Source organism: Macaca mulatta, chromosome 16, assembly GCF_049350105.2.
Source record: "Macaca mulatta isolate MMU2019108-1 chromosome 16, T2T-MMU8v2.0, whole genome shotgun sequence".
NCBI classification, from domain to species: domain Eukaryota; kingdom Metazoa; phylum Chordata; class Mammalia; order Primates; family Cercopithecidae; genus Macaca; species Macaca mulatta.
This window is the reverse complement of record NC_133421.1, coordinates 13,539,876-13,566,104: the sequence shown is the minus strand read 5'-3', so window position 1 is coordinate 13,566,104 and position 26,229 is coordinate 13,539,876. Positions and strand designations below refer to the sequence as shown.

At 36.6% G+C, this 26,229-nt stretch overlaps 1 protein-coding gene and 1 non-coding gene across 3 annotated transcripts in view; one reads left to right on the top strand and one right to left on the bottom strand.

The window, feature by feature from the left end:
- Nucleotides 1-26,229, bottom strand: part of MAP2K4 (mitogen-activated protein kinase kinase 4) — a 120,822-nt gene that overhangs the window by 85,971 nt on the left and 8,622 nt on the right. The window contains exons 2-3 of one of the 2 annotated variants that reach the window (XM_001114292.5): nucleotides 23,432-23,464; nucleotides 1,122-1,224 (exon numbers count right to left, since the gene is read on the bottom strand). In XM_001114292.5, coding sequence (XP_001114292.1) covers nucleotides 1,122-1,224; nucleotides 23,432-23,464 — 136 coding nt within the window. The remainder of the gene's footprint in view (nucleotides 1-1,121; nucleotides 1,225-23,431; nucleotides 23,465-26,229) is intronic. The other variant, XM_001114330.5, reaches the window with a different exon arrangement.
- Nucleotides 19,118-19,257, top strand: LOC114673309 (U11 spliceosomal RNA). Its single transcript, XR_003724028.2, has one exon. It is a non-coding gene; the product is annotated as a U11 spliceosomal RNA (small nuclear RNA).

Genomic DNA, 26,229 nt, shown 5'->3' with positions numbered 1-26,229 from the left:
GCTGAAATTCTGACTAATTAATAAATACTAAGTTTCCTTCCTCATGAGAGCCCCTACTTGATGTTTCAGAGAAAATAAAAAGGGTGGGACTCTAGGCTGAGCTCTAACAAGAAGTATAAAATTATGAACACTAATCTAATAAAATTGATAGATAATTGAGAAAAATAAATTGTTACTACACTTCTTATTTAAAATATCTTTCATTCCCTCTAAGGCTACAAGTGAAAGTATAAGTATACATATACATACCACACCCCACTCCCTTCTAGACATTGCTGTTTTAAAAATATTTTAAGCATCTCTTTTGCAAGACACTACCTTCTACCTATTTGTTACTGTTTGTAAATACAATGCATACCAAATTCTGAAAGAAGAGAAAATAGCAATAAAAGTGCCTCTTTGGGAAGAATAAAAGTATTTTAAGCTTAATAAGGTCTAGATGCAAATTGTTGAGAAATTATTATTTTTTTTTAAATAATGTATCTGTCAGCTTTTTAGTCATACCTTACACCACTTGCTTTATAGTTCTCAATATCGAAACTGGCTCAAAATTATTTTTATGGACATGGTTATAAAAGTACAGTCACTGGCCTTCATTTTCATGATAGGTTAGGATGGGAAATAAGAAGAGATTTTTAAATATTTCACATCACTTAGATTCAACTGAAGGGTAATGTAAAATACTGTTCTGAAGGTACTGTTTTATATTAACTAAGATGCTCTAATAATATTTTCACTAAGACGCTACAATATTATTTCTATTGTTTAATTTAAAAATCCAGTAAATCAAATAACCACTGATATCTGTAACTCACATGTACACAATTCTTTCAATTTACTATGACATGGAAATCTTGCAGGAATCTAGCTTATTAAGATGGGACTCTATTTTGTCACTAAGTGGTGAAGATTTGTACAGTTGGACAGAAGACAGTTAAATTTCCTAAATGCAACCTGCAATTTAACTGGAACTCCAGAAGGAAAAGAATAAACAATATTCCCAGAGAGTTTAGTCAGAGAAATTACACTGACATCTCATAATTGGAAAAATTCATAAAATACAATAACTTTAAAATATTTGCTTGAGTTGAGCCTTTTATTTGATTACCAAGAATACTCACATGTGTGGGTTTTGAACTCCTGTAGGATTGGGATTCAGAGTAAACCTTGCTGTAGATTTGAAAGGTGGATTTGCAAAATTCAACTTCAGTGCTTTGCGTTTACCTGAGAAATAACAAATAAAAAGTAAAAGTTTCAAGTACTACAAAACAGGTACTATTCTGAGGGCATAAGAAAGTCACACCAAAAGGCAAGAGAACTTGCTTTAACAAACAGTTAATATAGGACAATATTTTGAAAGGCAATGAGGAATTTCTCAGAACTAAGAAAAAATAAAATAATCTAAAGTTGTTACTAACTACAAATCATTCACTAGGTATGATACAATAGATAGAATGCTTATCACTTCAAGTTTCCATTATTCAGGGAAGTTAATACTTTTGCAAATGAAAATACTACTATAAAAATCAATGATCTCAGCAGATATACTGAAAAATTCTAAAAATATTACCATCTATCCAGTGTTATACTTAACGCCCTCAGTTTAATAAACATCATTTTCCCTCATTTTAATTAATATAAACTGTTAACAGAGTGAAGAATCTGAAAAATTGCTAAAAACATCATGGTAGAGTAAACTTCAAGTTAGTAACACAAGTATTCTAAATAATTATTTCCGCGAAGCTGTTTCCTTGGGGTAGGAAGGGAAGAGGTACCAACGTTTTTTACTACCCAAGTAAAACCACCATTGTAGAAGAGCAGAAAATGCAAAAAAAGATCAAATATATTAAAAATGTTACATATACATCTATACAATACATAGGGTTAAAATTTTACATAAACTTATCAATCCAAGTACCTCAAAATAATCAGTTTACTTTCTGTTGCAGATTTTTTCTATACATAGATACGGACATGTATTTTTTCACTACAGTTAAAATCAGACCATGAAACTACTTTGTAAAATGCTTTATTCACTGACATTTCTTTCTGTATCAGTAAGTCTTACAGAATCATTTCTTTAGGACTTATAAGGATACTTTGTAACAGAATTGAATTTTTTAAGCATTTGCAGCATATCTTGGTTTCACATTCACCTTAGGGACACTTTTTCCTGCACTCACTCTCCAGAGTTTATTATACAGTTAACTAACTACTCAAAAAACATCTCTGCAATCCAAACACTTTCTGACCTCAGTGGATGAGGATTTAGTAGAGGGTTCAAACTGTAAACGTGAGATCTGAAAATCTGACAGAGCCACACTGGATGGAGAAGATGGCAAAGAGACAAGAGTACAGAGCACCTTGCCACGGCTCCTAGATGAGCTTTCAAAGATGAGCCTCCTTTCTACCAGATCATGTGAATTCCCGTGAAGACCAGACACATCCATTTGCAGAAATAAGGATAGTACAGGATGACTTTTCCACATAATGTAGAGGAAGGACATTTAAACAACATGTGCAAAGGGTACGCTGGGAAAAACAGCAGATATGACTGTATTTAAAAACAAAATGAAACCCTCAGTATATTACCAAAAAAAACAAAACTAAAAAAATTAAACCTTGGGAAAATTCTGACAATACAAAAATAAGTAGCTCTAAATTATACAAAGACATCATACAAACCAAGAAAAACAGAAAAAAAGTGATAAGAATATGAGCAGTAAAGACAAATTAAGAGAAAAAATATAAAAAGGCACTAACACCAAAAACATTTTAAGCTTTTGTTCATGTGAAAATGGCAAAGTTTGAAGGTTTTATATTATATATACATAATGATAACATGATGATCAGAATGGCTAGGCAAAACAATCACTATTAAGATATATTGCTGGTAGAAAAACTTTCTGTGAGAGGTTCAACAATACACAACAAAAGGTATTTTTGGTAAATATGCTGTTTTACTTCTTGAAAACTTTTCTTTAGAAAATATTTAAATACAGAGGATTACTCCCAGGTCTTGAAACCAAATGGAATTTGCCCTGGGTAATACTCAGTTTTACCCATGCCTGATTTAAATGATTTTGGTAAAGGGACTCAGGATTTTTGAGCTGATAATATTTAGGTGAGATTTACATTTGAGTTAATACTGTAATGAGTCAAAATTTTGGAGGCGCTGGGGTAGGGTCAATGTATTTTGCGCATGGGAAGGATATGAATATTTGGGGCCCAGAAAGCAGACTGTAGTAGGCTGAATGGTGGTCCCCAAAGATACTAAGCCCCTAATCTCTGGAACCTGAACCTGTGAATTACCTTAATATGGCAAATTGTTTACAGAAAAGATTAAGTTAAGGAACTTTGCTATCATAATTTGAAGAAACTCAATCTTTACAAACTCCTCAAATCAAAAACTGAGCATATGTCATGTAGTTTGTGTTTGAAACCATCTGGCACAACATCCATTATCTCCATGTGAAGAAAAACTAAAATAAGACTCAGACAAAATGCAAGACAAGGACAGAACAAAGAACTATTGTGAAAACTATCGAAAGAAAAACAAAACTTGGTCCTTTCTTCAAAAGCCCAATTTGACAGAATAGTAGCTAACCTTACCAGATAAACAATAAAATATATTACAACAATTAAAACTTCAGCTGTTTTCTTGAACATAAATATTTATACTGAACACACAGAGATTCTTTTTCAGCATTGCATTCACATTTAAATAAAAACTAAATTGAAAGCTTTAAAGGCCATTAACTTCATAAATGTACACCATGATTAACAGAACGTGGTTTAAGTTACATAAATTAGATTTAAACACATTCTGCACTTCAGAGACATCTGCAATTATCTTGAAAAAGTCCAAATTTCTATTCTGATCATTTACTAACAAAATACACTAAATAATTCTGCAAGTTTTGAAGGCTTTCCAAGCAAAGATCACTCAGAGCCTAAAACAAGTGCCAAGGAGACTGGCACATGATCCAGCTACAGCGCTGGGTCTCATCTGTGTACCCCAACTCTTCAAATACTAGTCAGTTTAAGATAAACTACTAAGGCAGTTTTGAGGAGGAAAAGGAAGGCCCCAAAATGTCAACCGATGGTGAGATTCAAGGAAAGTAGAAAAATAGCTTTTACAATACTCAGGAGAAGCTATTTCTGGCTATCTGGAGGCATCTTCTCTCCCACTCACTTTCTCTAAGTACCAGAGCCTCTACTGGGGCGGGGTCCTTCTCTCCTTTACTTCAAGGGTCCCTCAAAAAAATCAAACTGAAAGGCAATCTGTCACCATGTATTCAGATACTTTCAATGACAAAAAATTACAAGCAAATAGGACATTAATATGAATTTTTTTTTCAAAAACCTGAAACAACTTTCACAGGGAGAAAGGAGGGAAGTGATACTATAAAGGACCCGTGAAGATTTTTAGATGCTAACAAAGATTGAAATATCTGTACAACAGGGTTTAAAATAACTGATCAAAAACATTATGAATTTGTGATTATAATAACCCCTTTGGTGGGACTGTCATAAATCAATTTCTAACCAGTCAATACAGATAAACATCGTCCCTTTGACAATAGCAGGAAAGAAATGAGGCATCAAACATCCTAAAATATCTATACAGAAGGGGTTTCCTGCGAAGGATTCTCTGTATACCTTAAACCTTAGATCTGTGCCTGATACAGAAACACTTTCAAATGTTTATTGATTTGGGAATAAAGTTGACATGGATAGCCTCAGACAACTTAAGTCTATATGATTATTGGCTGGAGTAAATCTTTGTTGTTTGCAAACAAGGATCCTGACTTAGGAAAACAGTACCTGTCCTCATCACACTTCCAAAGCACTGTTCTACCCCTCACAGCAATACTGCCTACCTTTTTTCATGCCATGGCTTGTTTGGAAAATAAGAACATTTGTTCAACATGCTGGGAAAATTAGAACTGCAGCTGGCCCAGAGGCTGGCCTAGGCATTGAGCAGTCCTGTCCCCACTCAGTCACTTCAAGGCTGAAGGGAACAATCTGTCAGAATCATCCTTGAAATTCTGGTTTCAAAACTCTGCCTTAAGAGAACAGCCAGCACCATTCAAACAAGCTTTCCACAGCATCTGCACACAGTGTCTTCCTCAAACTTCTCATGAGAAAAGCACTCCCAAACACGGAATCATCCAGAATATTAAGAACTGTAATCCTGAAGAAAGGGATTTGGTCAAGTGTATCCACACTCACTGAGGCCTAGGAATATCCCTTGTCTAACTGTGAGCAACTCACTGACTCACACAATATTGAAGTTGGAGGGAAGACACTTTCTAGGTTTATTTAGCTTTAAAAACAAGATGATAAAGAGCCCTAAACATTCTCCCTCCACCAACTTCTCAAGCAGTACAACCCTTTTTAACATTGCTTTCCACAACCAGCTAAGCTGAGCATAGTTTGGTTAGATCTTGGCCAAAAACCCCAACGGGGCAGTTGAGAGTTCACTACTCAATACAAAATCTATGGAATCTCTGCAATCTAGGTTACCAAAAGCATCTCTCCTTCACCTTTTACAGAACAGCAAAAGGTGTCAGCTCCTTTACTAACAATCAGCATTATTTAGTTTCCAAAAACATCAGTCTGTCCCTCAGGGAGAAACACTGTTTACAATGGGCTCATCCTCTCTCATCCTCAAGTCTGTTTCCATCAAATTGTAAACAATTTTCTGCTTTAAAATTTTAACTACCTTGATTTATCTTTGAACTCTGCAAATCACCTATAACAGTATCTCAGACAAAATAGCAGTTCAACAAATATTTATTAAATTACAAATATTAGTAGATTGTTTTTCTTACCAACATTTCACTGCTCCCCCATCCCTCATCTAATGGGCTTGTTTTGTTTCATTATATCATAGGAAAGCAAGATTCTGTTACCTGTATGGTCAGAATCAGAGAACTAGAATCACTCGAATCCTCCCGCCCAGCCTGTAAGAATGGAGACCATCTCTACAACATTTTAGCCAATCCACATATCTTCAACACCACTGATATCACCATATTCGAGAGCCCTTGTTTAATATCTGTTGTAGTAATAGCAAAGTACTTTATTGTTCATGGTAATGAAGATCATTGAAGGACCTACAATAGCTGCCTCTAGAGTATAGCTTTTTAGATGCAGTGATGAGTTCACTGTGGGTTATTTGGTAGATTGTCACAAAAATAACCACCAAGGAATCACAGCTCCCTGAGTCCATACCCATCTGCAAAGGGACCTTGCTCCTCCTTCCATAAACAGGTAAAGTCTATTTCTCTACCTTTTGAATCTGGGCTGGCCCTGGGGCTTGATGTAACCACAATATTATAGCAGAAGGAATACTGTATGACTTCCAAATCTAAGCCCTTTATGAGGCCTTGCAGCTTCCACTTTCACCCTCCTGGAAAGCTACCCTGAGTTTAAATGTGAAGCAGCTCAGTCTATTCTCTTTGATGAAAGACCATGTGGAACAAAAGGCCCAGCAGTCCCAGTCATCCTAACAGACCTACTAAATACATATAAGCGAGCTCAGGTGAGACAGAACCAGCACTCAACTAATGAAAAGAATCATAAAAATTAAATAGTTGCTCTTTTAAGCCAACTACTCACATGCGAAAGGAGCCAGGAAGGAATAATCAAAAAGCAACAATGAATCAATCCCTTTTAGGGAACACCCACTGATACCACAGGATATTCCCTCGAACCAACCACACCAAAAAGAGGAAACTGGAACTGCAGTGCACAAGTCATTCACAGAATACCTTTAAGAATATTGGTATTTGACCTGCAAGTATTCAGAATATCACATCGCAGAGAGGGGAGCTGTCATTTAAATTCTCATTTCTTCCTTGGCTCTCTCTGTCACTATCTCATTTTCAAAACAGAAAGATTACCTGGAATAATTTTTTAATTATCTGTAGTCACTGGTTGTGAAATGAGTAACATACAATTCCAACTGTGCAACTTTAGAGTCAAACAATTTCAGAAATGAAGAAATAAAGTGGTAGAAAAAAACTTACTTTCATTTCTCTTTTCTCCCTAAATTACTACGGTAATGAGAGACCTAACATTTCATAAGCTCAAAAGAAAAAGACATGTTAGGTCAGGCGCGGTGGCTCATGCCTGTAGTCCCAGCACTTTGGGAGGCTGAGGCGGGTGGATCACCTGAGCTCAGGAGTTCAAGACCAGCCAGGCCAACATGGTGAAACCCCATCTCTACTAAAAATACAAAAATTAGCTGGGAGCGGTGGCAGATGCCTGTAATCCCAGCTACTCGGGAGGCTGAGGCAGTAGTAATCACTTGAACCCAGGAGGCGGAGGTTGCAGAGAGCCCAGATCGTGCCATCGCACTCCAGCCTGGGTGACAAGAGTGAAACTGCATCTAAATAAATAAATAAATAGAGAGAAAGAAAGAAAAAGAGATGTTACACTCGCAATATCAGGTATTCCATATATCCACATATTAAGTGAGTTGCTATCAGCTAATATTATATTGCCCCTATCTCCCTGCCGGCAACCCTTGATACCTAAGAGTGAGCAATTACTAAAACACTCATAAAATCTCACTCAGAACTTTGAACTCTCATCTTTAAAGCACTGTTACGCATCCACACAGCTAAGCATTTTGGAAACTAGATGGTTCTGAGTTTATTTAAGAAATCAAGTAAATATCCCCACAGCAACTTTCAGCACATTTTATAGTTTTGTGTGTAAAATGGATTTTTAGAAAGCCCAATATAATACTTTACACAACAACAAGTACAGAAATACCACAATTACAAACAAGTTACTATGCCAGGCAGTGGAGGTGAACAATAGATAAGGCAGCTGACCCCTCCACGAAGACTGTTTCATTGGGCATTCTGCCAAAAAATTAAAAAGCAATGTGAGGCCAGACATGGTGACTCACACCTATAATCCCAGCATTTTGGGAGGCCAAAGCAAAAGGATTGTTTGAGCCCATGAGTTCAAAAGCAGCCTGGGCAATATAGTGAGATCCTATCACAAAACAAAAAAAAAAAAAAAGGAAAAGAAATGTAGTACAAGGAGGTTAAAGGGTAGGAATAGGGAAGAAAGTTCTTTTGCTAGATGTCAAATGATCACCACTGAAAATACTAGTAACACTGAAACACTAATAAAAATAAAAACAGGAATATTTCTGTGGTCTAGTAAACTACACATCTGTGAAACCAGGATAAAAACAATTCCCTACTTGGCAGTACTGTTGTGATAAGGATCAATATACCTTAAATATGCTACAACAGTTGGCAAACAGTAGACATGAAAAGTAGAAACTACTATGATATTAGTTATAAGTACATATTAAAACCTAATTGAGAAATTATTAGAGAAGAAAACTGGAAAATGTTTGATAGCGTTTAAACCAACAAAATATATTAGCAACAAAGAATTCAGCTTTCTTTGTAGATTTGTTTAAAACCACTTTCCCATAAAAATCCTATTCCTATCCTAAACCAGGATCCTTCCTAATTGTACTAAATTAGAAACCAGAAAAAGCCATATAGACTAGCAGTGCCAATCGCCCTAGTTTTGAAGCTCAACTCTGCTACTTACTAGCTATATAATATCTCTTGGGCAAATGACTTCACCTCTCTGCCTCAGTGCCATACCTGCCAAATGGGATACCCAGAGGGGCACTGTGAGGAGTAAAGACATTACCATGCGTAACAGAGTCAGCTAGGTATCAATTCCAGCTTTATTATCAATTATGATAGTTGTCTACGTTTACGATGGCCGAGTCCTAAACTAGGGTAAAAGTAGATTACTAACAGCCATGCTGCCTAAATATTCAACATTTTCCTCATCCGACAGGCTGGGGCCTCAGAGGCTCTGCTGCCAAGGAAAAAAACAAAGTAATTCACCCTCAGCATTTCTGGCCTCTGGCAAAAGATTCATAGTCCTTTTCTTGGGTAGAAAAAAAAAAAATTTAACCCAGAATACCAAGGATTATGTTATTCCTCTATCAGTTCCTGAAAGGGTACTGCTTTGACAACAAAAGGCTTAACAGCTCCTATCAGATTCTTAGAACACTAGACAAAGGCAAAAGCAGCATTCTACTTGTAGAATACCTCTTACTATGGGATCCTTGTTTGGTTAACAAAGGTCTTCAGGGAGAGTTTGAAGGCTTAAAAGCCTGAACTCACTTTCAAGCTGTTTATCTAACAAGGAAAAGAAAAATTTAACTCATTTCAGTTATAATAAAATAAGGGGTTTATGAAGCTTCATGGAATGAAGCTCCCAAAACACCCTATATTCCTTTTAAACCTATTAACAGAAACTCACAACTGATTCATCCATTCTCTGATTCAGCTAACCACCAACGCCATTGATTGTAATAGTCCCTCTCTGATCTCCGTTATTTCACAAGAGTTAAGCACAGTGCCATCACTACGGGATTCTACAGCCAGCCACACCTTTGAGCTATCACTTAAAGCCAATAACAGTATCACTTTCTATCAGACTCTGAGCCAGATGTCTACTACCAACAAGCAAATATATAATTCCACACGCTAAACTGAAAATCTCTCTGGCCAAGTCATGATTAGTACAACCCCATAAAAATTACCCAGGGAGCCACTAATCCAAGAAGGCCCTACTGTAGTTTAAATTGCTGCTAAATTTAACATTTTAATCACCAACAAAATATAAAAAGCTTATCCAAAATAACCCCTAAACCCCAACTCCATGTTCCAATGATTTTGCAGGTAGACTTCATGGGAGCCTAAGAGTTGGAATTCCACAATTACACAACCACTCTGAGAAGGTTCCAAACGGATACCCAAAAGGAGGCAGCCAGTTATCTCCACCTTTGGTTCAAGGGAGAAGAGAATGTATTAATAGTTCTCTGAATCCTTAATTTGTCCCTAGCTCATTTAAAGAGTTCTCTTATACCATCATCCTTCACAGTCCTTAATAAGAACAGCCTAATCTGCTATATACCCGCACTGATTCCATTCACATAGAAGCACTATTGCTATACATGTGCTGAGAGTTCTAGCCAGGAAGAGGAAACATTTGTAGCATATCAAGAGTCAGTAAAGGTACTCAGCATTTTATCCAGGTGCTCAGACCATTTTTAAACCCATGGGATGCCTAAAACTCTGGCAAATCCAAAGGGCATTTGTGTTTTTAAGCCTCGAACTTGTGAATATATCAACAGAAATCCCATGAAGACAAGTGAGACACAAACCCAAACTGATCAACCCCAACAAAATTTTCTATGTACAGCAGTCAACAGTGGTCTCTTACTTCGTAATACACAGGCCACTTTGATAACCTCTGTCTCCTAATCAAACTCAATATTCTAACTAAGCTCCTCATGAGCACCCCAGTTTCAAGTTACTGCTTCACAATGTACCAAGAACAAGATACTCGGATTTCTGGAAAACCATCCACATAACTGATGCTTATTTTTTTGGTAGCGATCTTACTAATGGAACAAGGAATATAATATGCAAACTTATGAAAGCTATGCCAAGAAAAGTCATAAGGCTTGTTCTGGTTTCCATCTATATCCCAGAGCCCACAAAGTGGCTTCTAGTCTGACCTCACTGTACAGACAGAGGCACATATCAGATACTCTTTGAAGAACAGCTTGCTTCAACCCTAGCAAGGAACCAAGTGCCCACAGGTCTCACATCACATTTATTTTTCCTGCTTGGTAAATGCCACAACAGCCTATCACCACCCTATTTTAACGACTTTTCACCACCCGTAAGTGAAATAAAAACATTAACCATATTTTATAACTATAACGTCAACATTTTTCCAATCAGTGCTTCCAAACCTTTTTTATATGTGCATATGAAAAAAAAAAATGTGTACAACACAATGAAAGAAATATAAGGTTGTTCTTGACTCAAGGACAATGACACAGAGCTCTAGTGAGTGGCCACAGGGCTAAGGGGATCCATATTTCAGCTGACAGGTAAGTACTCACAACAGCACACAAATCGAGGAGCTACCAAATGTGGTATTGAGAAATACATATTTTTGGTTTTGTCCCCATTTCCTGACACACAACTGCTTAAATTCTTGGAATTTCCAAGGTGATGTATTTTTTGGATGCTAATGAGTTGACTGATCACTGGCAGCACCTAGCAGCTTCAGAAAGACCAGCAAATTAATTAACCCCAAAGGAGGGTTATGGGAACCCTAACTGGGAGCTGGACGGTCAGAAGTTCTGAAGGCCCAGACTTAACAACTGGTATCTGAAGTGGGGGCAGTCTTGCGGGACTGGGCCCTCAACCTGTGGGATCTGACACTATCTCCAGGTAAACAGTGTGAGAACTGAACTGGAGGACACCCAGCTGGTATCTGCTGCAGAAGTGATTGCATATTTGCTGGTGGGGGAAAATCCCCCACATTTGGTCACAGAGTCTTCTATGTTGATTGTTGTTGTATGCTGTGAAAGCAGAGGAAAAAAGTTTGAGTTTTTTCCTTACATCAAAACAATCAGATGAGTTCTCCTTCTTGGCAAGTTTATAATATTGTAAGTAATAATGTTATTAACTATACAAGAAAGTCAGACTGGTCATAAGTCTAAGTAATTAACTCTTCTGCACTTCAATTCTATATGAATTTCATTAGCAAGTAGATTAGAATAAAGAAAGCTATAAGATGAAGACAACTTCCTAGCGTAAGTACCCATTTGCTCCAAGGAAACAAAACATGTTCATCCTTTTCACAACACAAAAACCAGCCATCAGTAGACAACATATTATTGGGTTACCACTCTTTTTCCCAGATAGATTCAAAGCTGTGGGCCAATTGTGTGCAAGGCAGTTTTGCTACAGAAGTACCTGTAGTATAATGAAAAATATAATTGTATTTTGCCTTTGTCTCAGGTTTGGGGCACAGAGATTCTAAAACCCTTAGAATTTCCTGAGTGACACAGGAGTGTCTTTTGTTACCAAAAATGTGGCCCTTTCAGCCATACCCGAGTTTGTGCAAGTGTCTGGTAACTCTCCGAAGGCCCCTATATAACTTCAGGATAGGGGCTGGTCACCAGAAAAAAACAACCGAGTAGCCTGTTAAAACTTTCAGCTGCCACGCCCCCATACACACACCCCCAGGAAGGAGAAAAGGACTAGAGACTGAGTTCAATCACCAATGGCCAATGATACAATCAATCATGCCTACCTAATAAAACCTCCATAAAAACCCCTAACAATAGGGTTTGGGGAGCTTCCAGATTGGTAAATGAATCAAGGACAGTGTGCCCACAAAGGTCACAGAACCTCTGTGCTATTTCCCTGTCCCCTCACTCCCAATACCTTGACCTATACAAGGTCCTATCTCTTCCATTTGGCTCTTCAAACCTTTATAATAAGCCAGTAACAGTAATAAAGTTCTTTCCTGAGTTCTGTAAGACATTCTAGCAAATTATTAAACTTGATGGGGGGTGTGGTCAAGTTTGATAATGGGAATCCCCAAATCTGTAGTCATCCAAGCAGGAGTATGAGTATCCTGAACACCCCACTTGTGACTAGCCTCCTAAGTGAGGATAATCTCGAAGCACTGAGTCCTTCAACTTGTGAGATCTGATGCTAACTCCAGGTAAATAGTGTCAGAAATGAATTCAATTGTTGGATACATGATTATTGTCAGAGAACTGGAGAATTGCTTGGTGTCAGAAACACCCCAAGGTGTCAATACTGAAAATATAAAATAAAAATTTCCTTATTTCCATTAATATTGGTAATTGGTTTTTATAACTATCCAAATACATAAACAAGCCTAAAAACAAGTAAAACAAATTCCAAGTGAATTAGAGGTAAAGTGGCAAGATACGGTTTATGAATATGTTTTTCTCCATCATATATCAATAGTTGATTTACAAACTGATGTGAAAATATTATCAAGGATTATCAAGCCAGATGTCCTTCAAATACCTAGCAGACTCCTGACTTCAAGAACATCCTCTAAAAGCAAAGAAAGAGCATGTATGTCCACATCCTCCTCGCTCAGGAAAGTTAGAGAGTCTACCTTCCTTCCTTTCGACTCCATAGAGAATCACAATTGTTTGTTTGTTTGTTTGTTTGTTTTCTGACAGAAGGTCTCACTCTGTTGCCCAGGCTGGAGTGCAGCGGCATGATCATGTCTCACTGCGGCTTTCACCTCTCGAGCTTAAGTGACACTCCCACCGCAGCCTCCTGGGTAGCTGGGATTACAGGCCACCATGCCTAGCTAATCTTTGTATTTTTTGTAGAGAAGAGGTTTCACCATGTTTCCCAGGTTCAGTGAATTTTTTATTCCAAGCTGACTTCTCTCCACCCTCCAGGACACGCCTGACTACCTTGTCCAACTGACCAATTACTTTATCCTCAAAGCAAACAATTCATACCACTACTTTACCTGTAGTAACTGTTTTTCACCATGATGTGTCCTTAGGAATCCAGAAAGGCAAAAGAATAATTAAGTCATACACATAATTTTGTTTATATTTTAATTTAATTAAGACCATTTAGAGAGGCTTCAAATAACCTGTTACCACTACATGGCACTTTTTTTTTTTTTCTGGTTTTTTTTTTTTTTTTTTTTTGAGACAGAGTTTCGTTGTTGTTGCCCAGGCTGGAGTGTAATGGCACAATCTCGGCTCACTGCAACCTCCACCTCCTGGGTTCAAGTAATTCTCCTGCCTCAGCCTCCCAAGTAGCTGGGACTATCAGTGCCCGCCACCACACCCAGCTAATCTTTGTATTTTTAGTAGAGACGGGGTTTCGCCATGTTGGCCAGGCTGCTCTCAAACTCCTGACCTGAGGTGATCCATCCGCCTCAGCATCCCAAAGTGCTAAGATTACAGGCATGAGCCACCATGCCCAGCCTCCATCTGCATGACTTCCGACCATTGGAAATCTGATAGAACATTCTAATGAGTCTGACAACTCAGTTCTTCTCGTAACAGCACCTGTCATTTAATAGGAACTCAAATATTTCTTCAATAAATAAGGAATCGAAGCTCAAATGTTTGATTTAACATCTTGAGGACAAACAGTTTCACTAAGAGACACAATAGGGTGTTTTATCCGTATTTCCTGATGGGTCCAATCTGTTGTTTCTTTTTTTTCCTCATTAATCAAAATATGTATAACTGGATGTTATGCAGGTTCTCTGAAAAAGTTACCAGAAGCTTTTAGTAGAAAAATGCTAACAATAGAACTTCATGACACAAAAATTAGTCAGACATCTTCTGGCTTTGAAAAAGATATGTGGCATTTTTAACTGCCATGAGTCATAAGAAGACATGTGGCGATCTTTTGTATACTCCACCAACTTTCCATTTCAGTGCTGCATTACACTATATAATCATTTTTAAGAAATGTTAGGTAACAATTCACAGTCAAATTTAAATCAAAATCCAACTATGTCACTACAAAAGCAAATAACAGAGGTAGAAAATGAGCAGGCATCTTCCACACAAAGGTAATACTGTAATAATCAGCAATGTTATGCTCCTCTTCCCATCCGAATGGCTTCTTTTGACCCTCATTAAGTAACTCCCAATTTCAAAAACATTAACATGTGAATGACACTTTTATTTCCTAGTGGATACAATAAAAAACTATTTGCTGCCCATAAATGTATTCTACAAATTGAAAGTTTTAAAAGGCTGGACTAAATTAAGAATAATTAAGAGCATGAATGGAATTCAAAGAAGATATGTTGCATTCTATCTACTTCATGTGTATATAGTACATGAGAGAATCTCGACTGAAATGTTTCTAATTTGTTCCTTACAAAGACCCAAAAAGAAAATCAAAAGAGCAAATTAGTTGTAGAACATTATGAGAGAGACTTTAATAATTTAGTTGAAGTTACATGAAGGAACAGGAGTAGGAAAAAAGGAAAGCTGGTTAAGAAAGTATTACCGCTAAAGGGTGAATGACACCACTGGACAACAATATACTGGTCATTAAAAGGTAATTACTAATTAAAACACAAGTAGGTCATCAGATTTTTATTATTCAATCTTCGATGAGAAATCCTATCCTCTTCTAATCCTCACAAAAGCGGCTTCTGATGACTCAATCTGATCCCCAAGGATTGGGAAGGCAATGCCCTGAAGGGTCTGAGCATTCTAAGCACTGAACACAAATTTTAAAAGCTGGACTCTGATGTGGGATTGATCTTCATTTGGCGGGACTAGTCTTGCCTAACCACTGGCTCTTCAACTTCACCAGAGAACATCTTATTACTTGACATGTCTTTTGATTGTCTGCAAAGATTAATGAGCCCTAATGAATGGGTCAACTCATGTTTCAGGGTATAAAGGACAGGTCTCCAGTATTCATTCTATCCAAATACAGAGCATCCCAATACATACTTGTATATCATATGTGTGCATATAAATATACTTTCATATCCTTCACTACTGGCACAGTTAAGTCAGAGATGATCAAGGCTTAACTACAATTTGCTTTCAGTGGTATGCCCTAAACACAATTTTGTCTTTTTTTGGCTGGATACAACTACTATCTGCAAAGCCCACAAATGTCTGAAAATGACAGTTAACCTATTCCTAAGAAAATAATTAATGCAGACAAGGTTAATGGGCCAAAACTACCAGAAGAAAGGCTGACGGAGAACTTTACACTATATGGATCACACTGGCAGCACCTAAGCCCACTGGTTTATCTTAACAAGAGCTCCAACAAGAAATCATATGCCTCCTGATGTGATACAACAGGAAGCGCACAGCACCGCCTATGAAGTAAGTGTTCTTGCCAAAAATCTGACCAAGTTTCTGTAACTACCAATTAAAGGTAAATAACAGGGCATGAAGGAACATGTTAAACACTAAAAGGATGCAATCAGCCAAATTTGAAATGTATAAAATGCTACAAAAATTAACCAATTTTTTCAATGAATAAATGGTAAGGAAAAGAGAGAAGAGGGAAATACCATAGACTTAAAGAAACTCAAGAGACATATCAACCAAACACAATGTGTGCACAGACCTTGCTGAGGTCTCAACTAGAACAAATTAACTGTAAATAAAGCAGTAACAAAGTTTTTGGGGACATGTGAACATTCAGTAACTATCTAGTAATATTGTTTTGTTCATTTAAGATAATTGTATCAAGGTTATGTACTTAAGAGTCCTTATCGCTTAGAACACATGTAACACATTTATATGGATAAAATAATGATAATCAGAATTTGCTTTAAAGTATTTCAGTAGAGATAGCTGGAGGGAGGAAGAATAAGATTGGTTATACGTTGGTAATTGTTAATGCTATATAATGGGTACATGGGCGTTCATTATACTACTCTATTTTTGTATATGTTTGAAATTTTCTACTATTAAAAGTTTTCAAAAATTAAATGTTTTTTCTTCTAACCCTGCCAAAAAGAAAGTGGGGTGAGGATGCATAAAAATTTTGCTAAAAGTGTCAGTTCGTCCTTACGACAGTCTGTACGCAGTGTGTCCTCACAGAGTTCACGGCTGTGCCACCTTGTCCACTAACTTCACAGGTCTCCTTCCTACTAATCTTCTTCAGCTGTACCCAGGCACATAAGTCATTTGAGAATCCTGGAGCAATTTATTCCTTTTATCTCTCTAGGCCAGCAGAGTTTTAGGTTTTCGCCAAACATTTTTTCCCTAGTGGCAGATCCGGTGTTCCTAACTTCATAGCAACACAAATCTTTCTACTTTAATGTTCAGTAAGGCCTACTGGATAACCTTAATAAGCCTTATAAACGGCTGACCAAGATATAAACGGTAGGTCCAGATCTCATAACCTAGTGCAAATGAAGACTCCTCAAAAGCCGTTTGATTTAGAAAATCACTCCTGTAAGTGCCAACTGCTTTCAAGAATTAGTAAAACAGTAAGGTTTACAACGTGTAAACTGTGACCAGACAAAGGTCATACAGTTCTGCCCCTTATTAGCTGTAAGACTTTGGAAATTTTATTTAACCTCTCTGTGCTTCAGTTTCCTCATCTATACTAACTATGATACCTATTTCATAAGGTTGTCGTGAGAATTAAAGGAGTTAACATAAAGTGCTTAGAGCAGGGTTTGACACACATTCAGAGTTATTATTTCTACCACACAGCCCCTATACATGCTCAATCTCTCAAAGAACATACACTTCTTCAGAGCAGGCTCTAGATTTAATTTATCTTTAAGGATCCCAGTGCTTCCTATCATTGGTAATATCTTTATCCATCTATTGAAGACATATACAGATACAGATTTGTTAACTGTTACATTTGTGCCTCTCTTTCCTTATCCTTAAAAGAGCTTCTCTAAAAGGGAGTGAATATGTTCATATGCACTTGATTTTCCTTTCTGATTAACATTCATTTGGCATTTCTACCTAGAGAAAATGAACAAGATGAAGTCACAAGTTTTTCTTAGTGCATCTTATTAACTGGACATTTTTGCCTAGATTCGGAACTCATAAAACCATGTAGTGGTAATCCAAATATTTACTACACCTTATCTGAAAACCATCACCCTAAATGTATGAGCTAAACTGAAAACCACTTTAACTGGATTCAGTTGGGAATACTCTCTGGAAACTTTCCATAGGATTTCTACTCCATATCTGTTCAATTCTGAAAGTTTTGTCAACATCCCTTTGTTGCTAGTAGTAAAGTTCAAGTGGCATATAAATGAAAACTTTCTGCAATGTGGGAAAGTCACTATTTAATTATTTTCTTATCAAAAATGTCACACATTAAGCATCCCCAAATTATTTTAAGGTGCAATAGCTGTTAGAAACCTTCCTTCTCCTAGCAACAAAAAGCATTTTCAGGACAAATTCAAGTTCCCACCATTTCCAACGTCAAAGACAACTAAGCAACATTCCCTTTAGAATAGTATAAGGTATAAGCATAAAGTACGAGAGGAATAGGTGAATCCTGACTCTGGAATGTATCACTTCTACAGTTCCTGAGCTTTAACTAGTATAAAAACTTTTTTTTCCAAGCAGATGGACTTCCCATTGACAATTTATCATGGTCGCCACAATATATAGTAATGAATATTCGATGTTAGTCTGGCTTATGGCTAATCCTACAAAAGTCTCATTTTTCAACTAACTTCATTATCTATCTATCTATATATAAACTTATATAAACGGTATAAACCTCCAAGAGCAGTAAATGACATTTTGTTTCTTAGGATTGCTAACAAATTCAGTTGAATTTAATAATTTCCAAATGATATAATTTTTGTCACTGGCTGCAGATTTTTGCTACATAAAATGAGGAATTAGAAAATTAACCAGCTGAATTTTGTAAGTTCTTAGTTTTAAATGCAGAAAAACTTAACCTTCCCTCCACTCCTTACTTTTCCTGTCTTCCTCTATTCCACTCCAATAAAGTCAAAACATCATCATTTACAGACACTTCTTAACGGGTCAGTAAACTTTGTATCTTTCCCAAATTTCTTGGAAGATTCACAAAACATCCTTCTTCCTCTTTATGGTTTCCTTTTTATTATTACCAATTTAAGAAACAATTAGGGATACTTTTAAATCAGTCTCCAGGATGCCTCCTTTTTTTCCTCCAAATATACTGATGTGCAGTGCCACCAAAACCCACCACCACCTGTACTCTAATTTCAATTCGTGGCATCCAGAACAATAGCTCTGGAGCATCTAATCTTCTAAATAAACATCCTGTTGCTATGCAAACACTTCCAAGTTAAACAATTTTTTAAAAGCACAAAGTTTTTAAGGCCACCAAAAATGTAAAAGGCGAAGCTACAGAAACTTAACGCTACCCAAAATACTTGGAGCTCCAGAACTCTTCAGCCATGAACTGATAATATACTATAGTTAAAAAAAAAAAAAAAAAAAAAAGGGTAGCGGGGAGGATGGTGATAGATAAAGAGCTGAAAGTACCTTTGGGTGAAAAATAAATTATTAAAAGAGTATTTGCCAAACACCTAGCTACTATCAATCTGATTAGCACACAATTCGGTTAGGCACTTTCTGGGGAAAATCCCTATGCCCAAGGATCCTTAAGGAGTCACAATTCTCATCTGAAAAAAAAAAATTAGAATGCTGACAACACTAAGGTAAATTCAATTCACAAAAGCACTTCTCAAAAACTATGTTTCTAAAAAAGGGGGCTTCTGTCATGAGTGGCACACGTTGGGCAACTCAGTTGCTCTTCACGAGGAATCAACATCAGGAGGTTTTGGAAGAACGATTTTTTGGTAGTTGGGTAGCTTGTGAAAAAAAATGTTTTCAGGCAAATCCTCATCCCTCCTCAAAAAAAAAAAATGAAAAACTGGTTTTATAAAGCAAGTAAGTCATATTCTAAACAACTGTGTTCACAGGTTAGCTTATTAAAGTCAGTGAGCTATGGTCATAAGTTATATAAATACCTTTACATGTACAAAAACATTATCTTCAAATAACTGATAAATTTATCAACCTTCTAAGACAGGACCTCTACACTTATAACTCTACATTTACGAATGGAAAAATATTTTTTTCCCTAAAGCATTCTTACATTCAGACTTCAGAAAAATTCAATGATCCAACAACATTAAAGAAAACATGACACTATGGTCTTAAATAAATATAACTTGAAGTTTATTTTATCTAAAATAAACATATATTTAGAAAATAAACTGAAGAGTAGATAAAAGCATAAATCATAATCTATAAAAGGAAGACTGTGAGGAGCAGAGTGAATTTTTATTGAATTTCTATAGAAATCTGTTTCCCAAATTAAATATGTAATCTCTATTTGTGCATGTAAATGCATACACACACATCTCCAATAAAACTCCACTGACTTGTAACAGGCAACTGTAATAAAGTGATTAAAAGAGAGTGAAGTAGCAATATAAAGAGCAAAAACTACGTGAAGTCAAACAATGAAAAAAATTAATCCTTCAGAGCTTCCATTAGTCATCAGAACCATCTTACAATAAATCTTTTTTGTGAGAGATTTGAGCATTTGAAGAAGCCAGCACTCAAGACTTATCAGACTTGAATATCTAATTTTGTGCTTTTTGCCCCATACCTTCCTACAACTACTGTATGACATATAGTTCCTTTTAATAAATTAAACATAAGTTTATCTGACAATTCTGAAATATCCTTAGAATAAAAGTGGAGATTCCAGAAATACAGTGTGCCCAACAGTGGAGAAATCAGTCCTTTGATGATTTCAAGTCTTCACTTTCATTTGTATTTTCTTTTTTTGAGATGGAGTTATTTATTTATTTTGAGACAGAGTTTCGCTTTTGTTGACCAGGCTGGAGTGCCATGGCACGATCTCAGTTCATTGCAACCTCTGCCTCCCAGGTTCAAGCGATTCTCCTGCCTCAGACTCCCAAGTAGCTGGGATTACAGGCATGTGTCACCTCGCCCAGCTAATTTTGTATTTTTAGTAGAGGCGGGGTTTCTCCATGTTGGTCAGGCTGGTCTTGAACTCCCAACCTTAGGTGATCTGCCTGCTGTGGCCTCCCAAAGTGCTGGGATTACAGGCATGAGCCACCGTGCCCAGCCCAAGCCCAATTTTAAAGAAATGAGTGACCACTTTTACTCATTTTAATGTCTGTATTCCAGAGCAAACCAGCAGATTGTCTGCAAAAATTACAGATTTGCACTTCTAATTTTTTAAGTCATGCAAATCACAGGACCAGATTTAGAAGTGTTAATATATGTAAGCAACTGAGAACTTATACTAAAATATAGGTACTGATAGTACAAAAACACACACTGTCAACTTAGGGCTGGCCATCTCTATCAAGTCTCCAGCTCCCCTCCCTGACGTGTGCACTCCCATTCCCTGAGTCTTTCACTGAGGTCTGAGCCAGCACAGACACATCTGCTTAACTCCAAAGTAGGGTAGGCCCATTGCTGGATCCCTAAGACATGGTGTTCAATCAAGAAAGCAGTTATCATAAGACTCTCAGCACCCTTTATGCTCATTCTCTCTCATGAGATAACAGCAGGATCAAAGGTGCCCAGGACAGATCCACTGCTGCACCATCCTCACCCTGGTTCCAGCTAAAAATCAATTAGTATGTAACATCAGGGGTTGAACCCTTATGTAATCTAGTCCACTACACTATGAGCTTGCTAAGGCCAGGGGCCTATTCCTGTACTGTATTCATTTCTGTACCAAGAATCTCGCTTACTGTATGGTTTCTAGGTGTCCAATATGTGATTTGTGAATGAATGTATATAAGTAACTGTGTTGAATCCCAAAAGCTGGAAAATAAAGAGGAGCCTTCCAACGGGAAGAGGCAGAAATAAAGAGAGAGATGTGAAAAGCGAGGAGAAAGCAGCCACAGTATAAAGAGACGGTGAGGGCAATCAAGGTGAATAATCAAAGTGGGAATACATATGCCCCTCCACCACATAATTAAGTTCTAATAGGTTTCGCTGTCCCAAGCCTCCATTGTTAAATTCTTCCATATGTATCAAAGCAGGCCGAACTGCAAACCTATCATTTCTATAACGACAAAAACAGAGCCATTTAGAACATTCAAAGGCATTTGTAATCCACATACAAAGCTACTGATAAACACTGTATATACAATCTTACTATAATCAATGTTTCTCTTGTTTTATATCTACAATAGCACTAAGTTAAATAAAAGAACAATAATGTGAATACAACTTAAAATTTTTAAAAAGTCAGGCCAGGTGTGGTAGCTCATGCCTGTAATCTCAGTACTATGGAAGGCCGAAGTGCAACTGCTTAAAGCCAGGAGTTCGAGACCAGCCTGGACAACATAGCAAGATTCCATTGCTACAAAAAAAAAATTTAAATGAGCTGGCTGTGGTGGCATACAGTTGTAGTTCCAGCTGCTTGGGAGGCTGAGGTGGGAAAATCACTTGAACCCAGGAATTCGAGGCTGGGCTCCAACTTGGGAAACACAGTGAGACCCTGTTTCCAAAATGAACAAAAATACAAGATAGTCTTTTTCATTAATTAGATTTTAGGTTAAAATACAAATAAAAGCTAAACACTGTCTGGCTAAATATTAAGTAGACATTTTTAAAAGTCAAAGCTAAAAATTATCACAGTGAACATGTCAAAATTAAAAACATAAAATAGAAGTTGTAACTTCATTACATATAGATATGTATCATATATAAAGGTTCACTATGAGCAGGAAATCATATATTATTTTTAGTCCGTTATTTAAGGCAAGGGAGGAGTAACAGTAACGAACCAATTAAAAAAACTTTTATCCTAGGGTCTAACTGCTTGATCTCTACAGTTACACTGTGGGTGAACCATTCAAGAAATAAATTTTTGCTAACTACATTTCAAAGGCATCATAACGATCAACCAGTGGAAACTATACATTCTCATTCCAAAAAAATTTTAAACATAGAAATGTTTTTTCCAGGTTAATTTTTTTTGCCTTTGAATCAATTTACTCAAGAATGATACATATCAAAGCATCATTCTTCTCCAGTTCATGAATAAATAAGCAGAAGACAAAACGACCTATATCACATTTTGGTATATTTTTATGTTAACTGGAGAGCAGTCTCCTTGAGATGAGATTTTTTTAACTGTACTTTATACAGATGACATTTAAGCTTAAATGCTTTTTCTTTTTGGCCAGGTGCAGTGGCTCACACCTGTAATCTTGGCATTTTGAGAGGCCAAGAAAGGAGGATCTCTTGAGCCCAGGAGTTCGAAACTAGCCTAGGCAACAAAGCGGGACCCTGTCTCTACAAAAAAGTTTAAAGTCAGTCAGGCATGGTGGCATGCACTGTAGTCCCCGTTACTCAGGAGGCTGAGACAGGAGGATCGCTTGAGGGAGGTCAAGGCTGCAGTGAGCTATGACTGCATCACTGCACTCCAGCCTGGACAACAGAGTGGGACCCTGTCTCAATGAAATAAAATAAAATGCAAGGTTTATAACTTTTTTTAATATAGAAAGTCTATTTTGTATTATATGAAGACTAGTGTCCTAATACAGAATAAGGATGGTGAGGGAAGCAACAGAAAAACACTGTTTTGTTTTAAAGAAAAAAATTACAAATATATTCAATGTATGGTTTATAATAATTCAATTTTAAAGCATAAGATCTCTGAAAATAGCTCTATACTTTCTGTACCACGATCTTAAAAGTGAATTCTCTTTGATTTGTAATTTAAATTAGGGTTAAATCTGAATACCTATATATACTTTTCTATACCTAAATACATATTTCCATATTATATACATCTAAATACTCATACATATTTTGCTATTTCAATTTCAAGTGAAAAAAGTACAATTTACAATCAAGAATATAATTTTTTTTAATATTTGGAAGAATGAAAAATGGAAGCTCTTTGAATGTAAAATTGCCAAGGCTAGTTAGCTGAAACAATAGTGGACACATTCCCAATACCAAGATGAATATGAAAAAAATAAATAGCATAATATCATAAAATTTGTAGCTTACTTTGTGCCTTTTCACAGAAGTTTATCTGAAAGCCTAAAGTAAAAAAGATAAGTTCCAGTTCATTTACTGTAAATCAAACAAACCAAAATTGGAACATGACATTGCATTTTTATATTAAATTTCGAATAAAACGAATTCAAGAACAGGTCAAATCACATTACCCCCACCAGAGACAACAATAACACATGAGCTTTCTTTAAAAACTTTAGTTCTGTCAGATGTAGATGTAATATATTCCATGAAACTGAAATCAAGTTTAAATTGTGTTGCAGTCTTAATCTTTATTTTTCACATATATTTAATAAAAAGAACTATAATATAAGCCCTTAGAAGTTAACAGTAACCTTTAAGATAGTTCTGTCCATTTTTTAAATGTTTTCAACCTACAAATACAGAATGTGAGTTACTTAACTAACTTAAATTACTGATTTAGAGTTACCCATGATTAATTACCATCTATGATTCAAAAGTTTCAGCACTTCATAAATTGTGAAACTTACACACATAAAACATTTCCTAGTAAATTAGCTAATTTCAAACAATAAGACAATGAACTGCTGAAGAGGGGTTGAGATTCTTCTAAAACAGGCCTGAAAAAAAGATAGTGTCCCTAGGAATGAGAAAGCCAAGTACTTTAGAAGTTATAAGAAGAAAACCTGTGAATTCCCCTTAGAAACCTAAACACATTTTTCAAATCCAGTTGGATCTGGTTACACCTTATGCACACATTGTATACAGATATAATTTTTAATAAGAGGCACCCAGTAAAATAAGCCATTTAAAACAAAAGCCTTCACAAAATATTCTTTCACCCCTAGTTTAGTGAGTGGATATCTGGTTTTGTTAGCGGTCTATCTATGCTTGTGTTTATTACTGTTTTGGGGAACAAAATGAAGGAAGTAAACTCACAATAACTTTGTGTTTAAACAAATTCAATCAAAACATACAGAAAAAAGAGCCAGGACTGAAGGAAGGATAGTTAAGTAGTCTTTCCTATCCAGTTATCAAAATTCTTAGGATTCTAAGAAGATACCATCTATAAAGTACAAAAACTGAAAAATGCTAATGTAGCCACTTTGACATGAAAGTATCTTTGGTGCACCACCAAAGTAATCCACTGTTGACTACCTTATCACACAAACAACAATGCAGGAAGAAGTGAGAATGGAGACTTCGTGGGAAAAAAGTACTAGGGCAAACCTAGAAGGTCTGACCCCGGTCTCTCTACCACTGAAGGTCAATATGCTGTCCCACCAAACGTGCAGTGGGAACAGAATTCACAAAGAAAAACAGAGATGTATGGGTCTTATAAGCCTAAGTAACTAAAAGCCGCTGGCCTCCTACCACGCAAAATGAACTGAGTACATTCAGGAAGAAAAGGGTCCTCTGGAAGTAGCAGGCAAGTCTTCCCCGCATCCCATTGGAAAAGGGAAGGTAAAACTCACCTTCTACTACAACGGGAGAGGAGGCTGGGGAAACAAACAACTTTAAAGTAAAATACCTTACTAGGTAGCAAAAAGAAAGAGGTGAAAAGGTGAGATAAGAGGTGAACAAAATAGTAAAACGGATGGTGAAAGGAGCAAGAAAACAAATTTGTAAGGTATATGATAAAGAAATCAATTGGATCTGTATGTAAGGTTGTGTAAAAAAGAAAGTTACATTGCTTAATAAGTGCATATTAAAAATGTTAAGGTATATGTGACTGAGAATGACAGAACATCACCAATGACTGCTCTAACACATTAGAAGCTAAGCCCCAGTTTAAGCGCTAAAAAACTCTCAAAACCTGAAGTTCTCTCACCAGTGCAGAATCTATGTAAGTAGCTACAAAGGAGGTGGAAAGGGGATTAAAATGTTCAAGGCATAAGTATAGACTTGTTCTTTGTATCTAATTATGAAGTGACCAGGTGAACAAATTCTGGGGTCTCATCCAAACATCCATCTCTCCGCATTATTTCTCACTAAGAAAATACTTGGTAACTAGCCCAGAGTCCGCTGACAAGCAAGGGCTAAATTAACCGGAACACACTGGCTCACCTTTTCTTTAGCAATTCTATAACTTTCTTAACATTATCAATTAAATTAGGTAAGAAGCTTTTTTAGTCTGTCTAAACGTCTAAGACCTGCAAAAGTCAGAAAGTTAGTGCTTACAGTACAGACTTGGGAAAGTACCAAATAGCTCCGCCAGCTCATACTCAAAAGGGTAAGGATGAGCAAAGGGGACAAGCAACAATCTTGTACAAGAGAAAGATGGTGGGAAGGAAAAGTGAGGAAAACTTCCAATATCCTCAACTTTACAAAATGCAAGTTCTTAGTTATGCTATAATATTCATTAGTACTCACTCACATATGTTCAATTTTTTTTTTTTTTTTTTTTTTAAGAGACAGGGTCTTATTGTCGCCCATGCTGGAGCGCAGTGGCATGATCACAGCTCACTGCAGCCTCAAACTCCTGGGTTCAAGCAATCCTCTCATCTCACCAGGTACAAGCCACTATGTCTGGCTAATTTTGGGGTTTTTTTGTTTTTTGTGTTTTTTTTGTAGAGTTGGAGTCCGAACATGTTGCCCAGGCTAGTCTCAAACAATCCTCCTGCCTCGGCCTCCCAAAGTGATGGGATAATAGGCATGAGCCATCTCACCTGGCCAATATGTTTAATTTTTGAAGTCTCCCTTGTCTCCAAAATTCTGACTTCCTATTCACTTACTTTAAGTCCTATCTCTGGAAGTACTAGATAATCAATTGAACTTGTTGATAGTAATTGGCTACATTTTAAAAGTCTTGTGTGCCTCACTTTTTT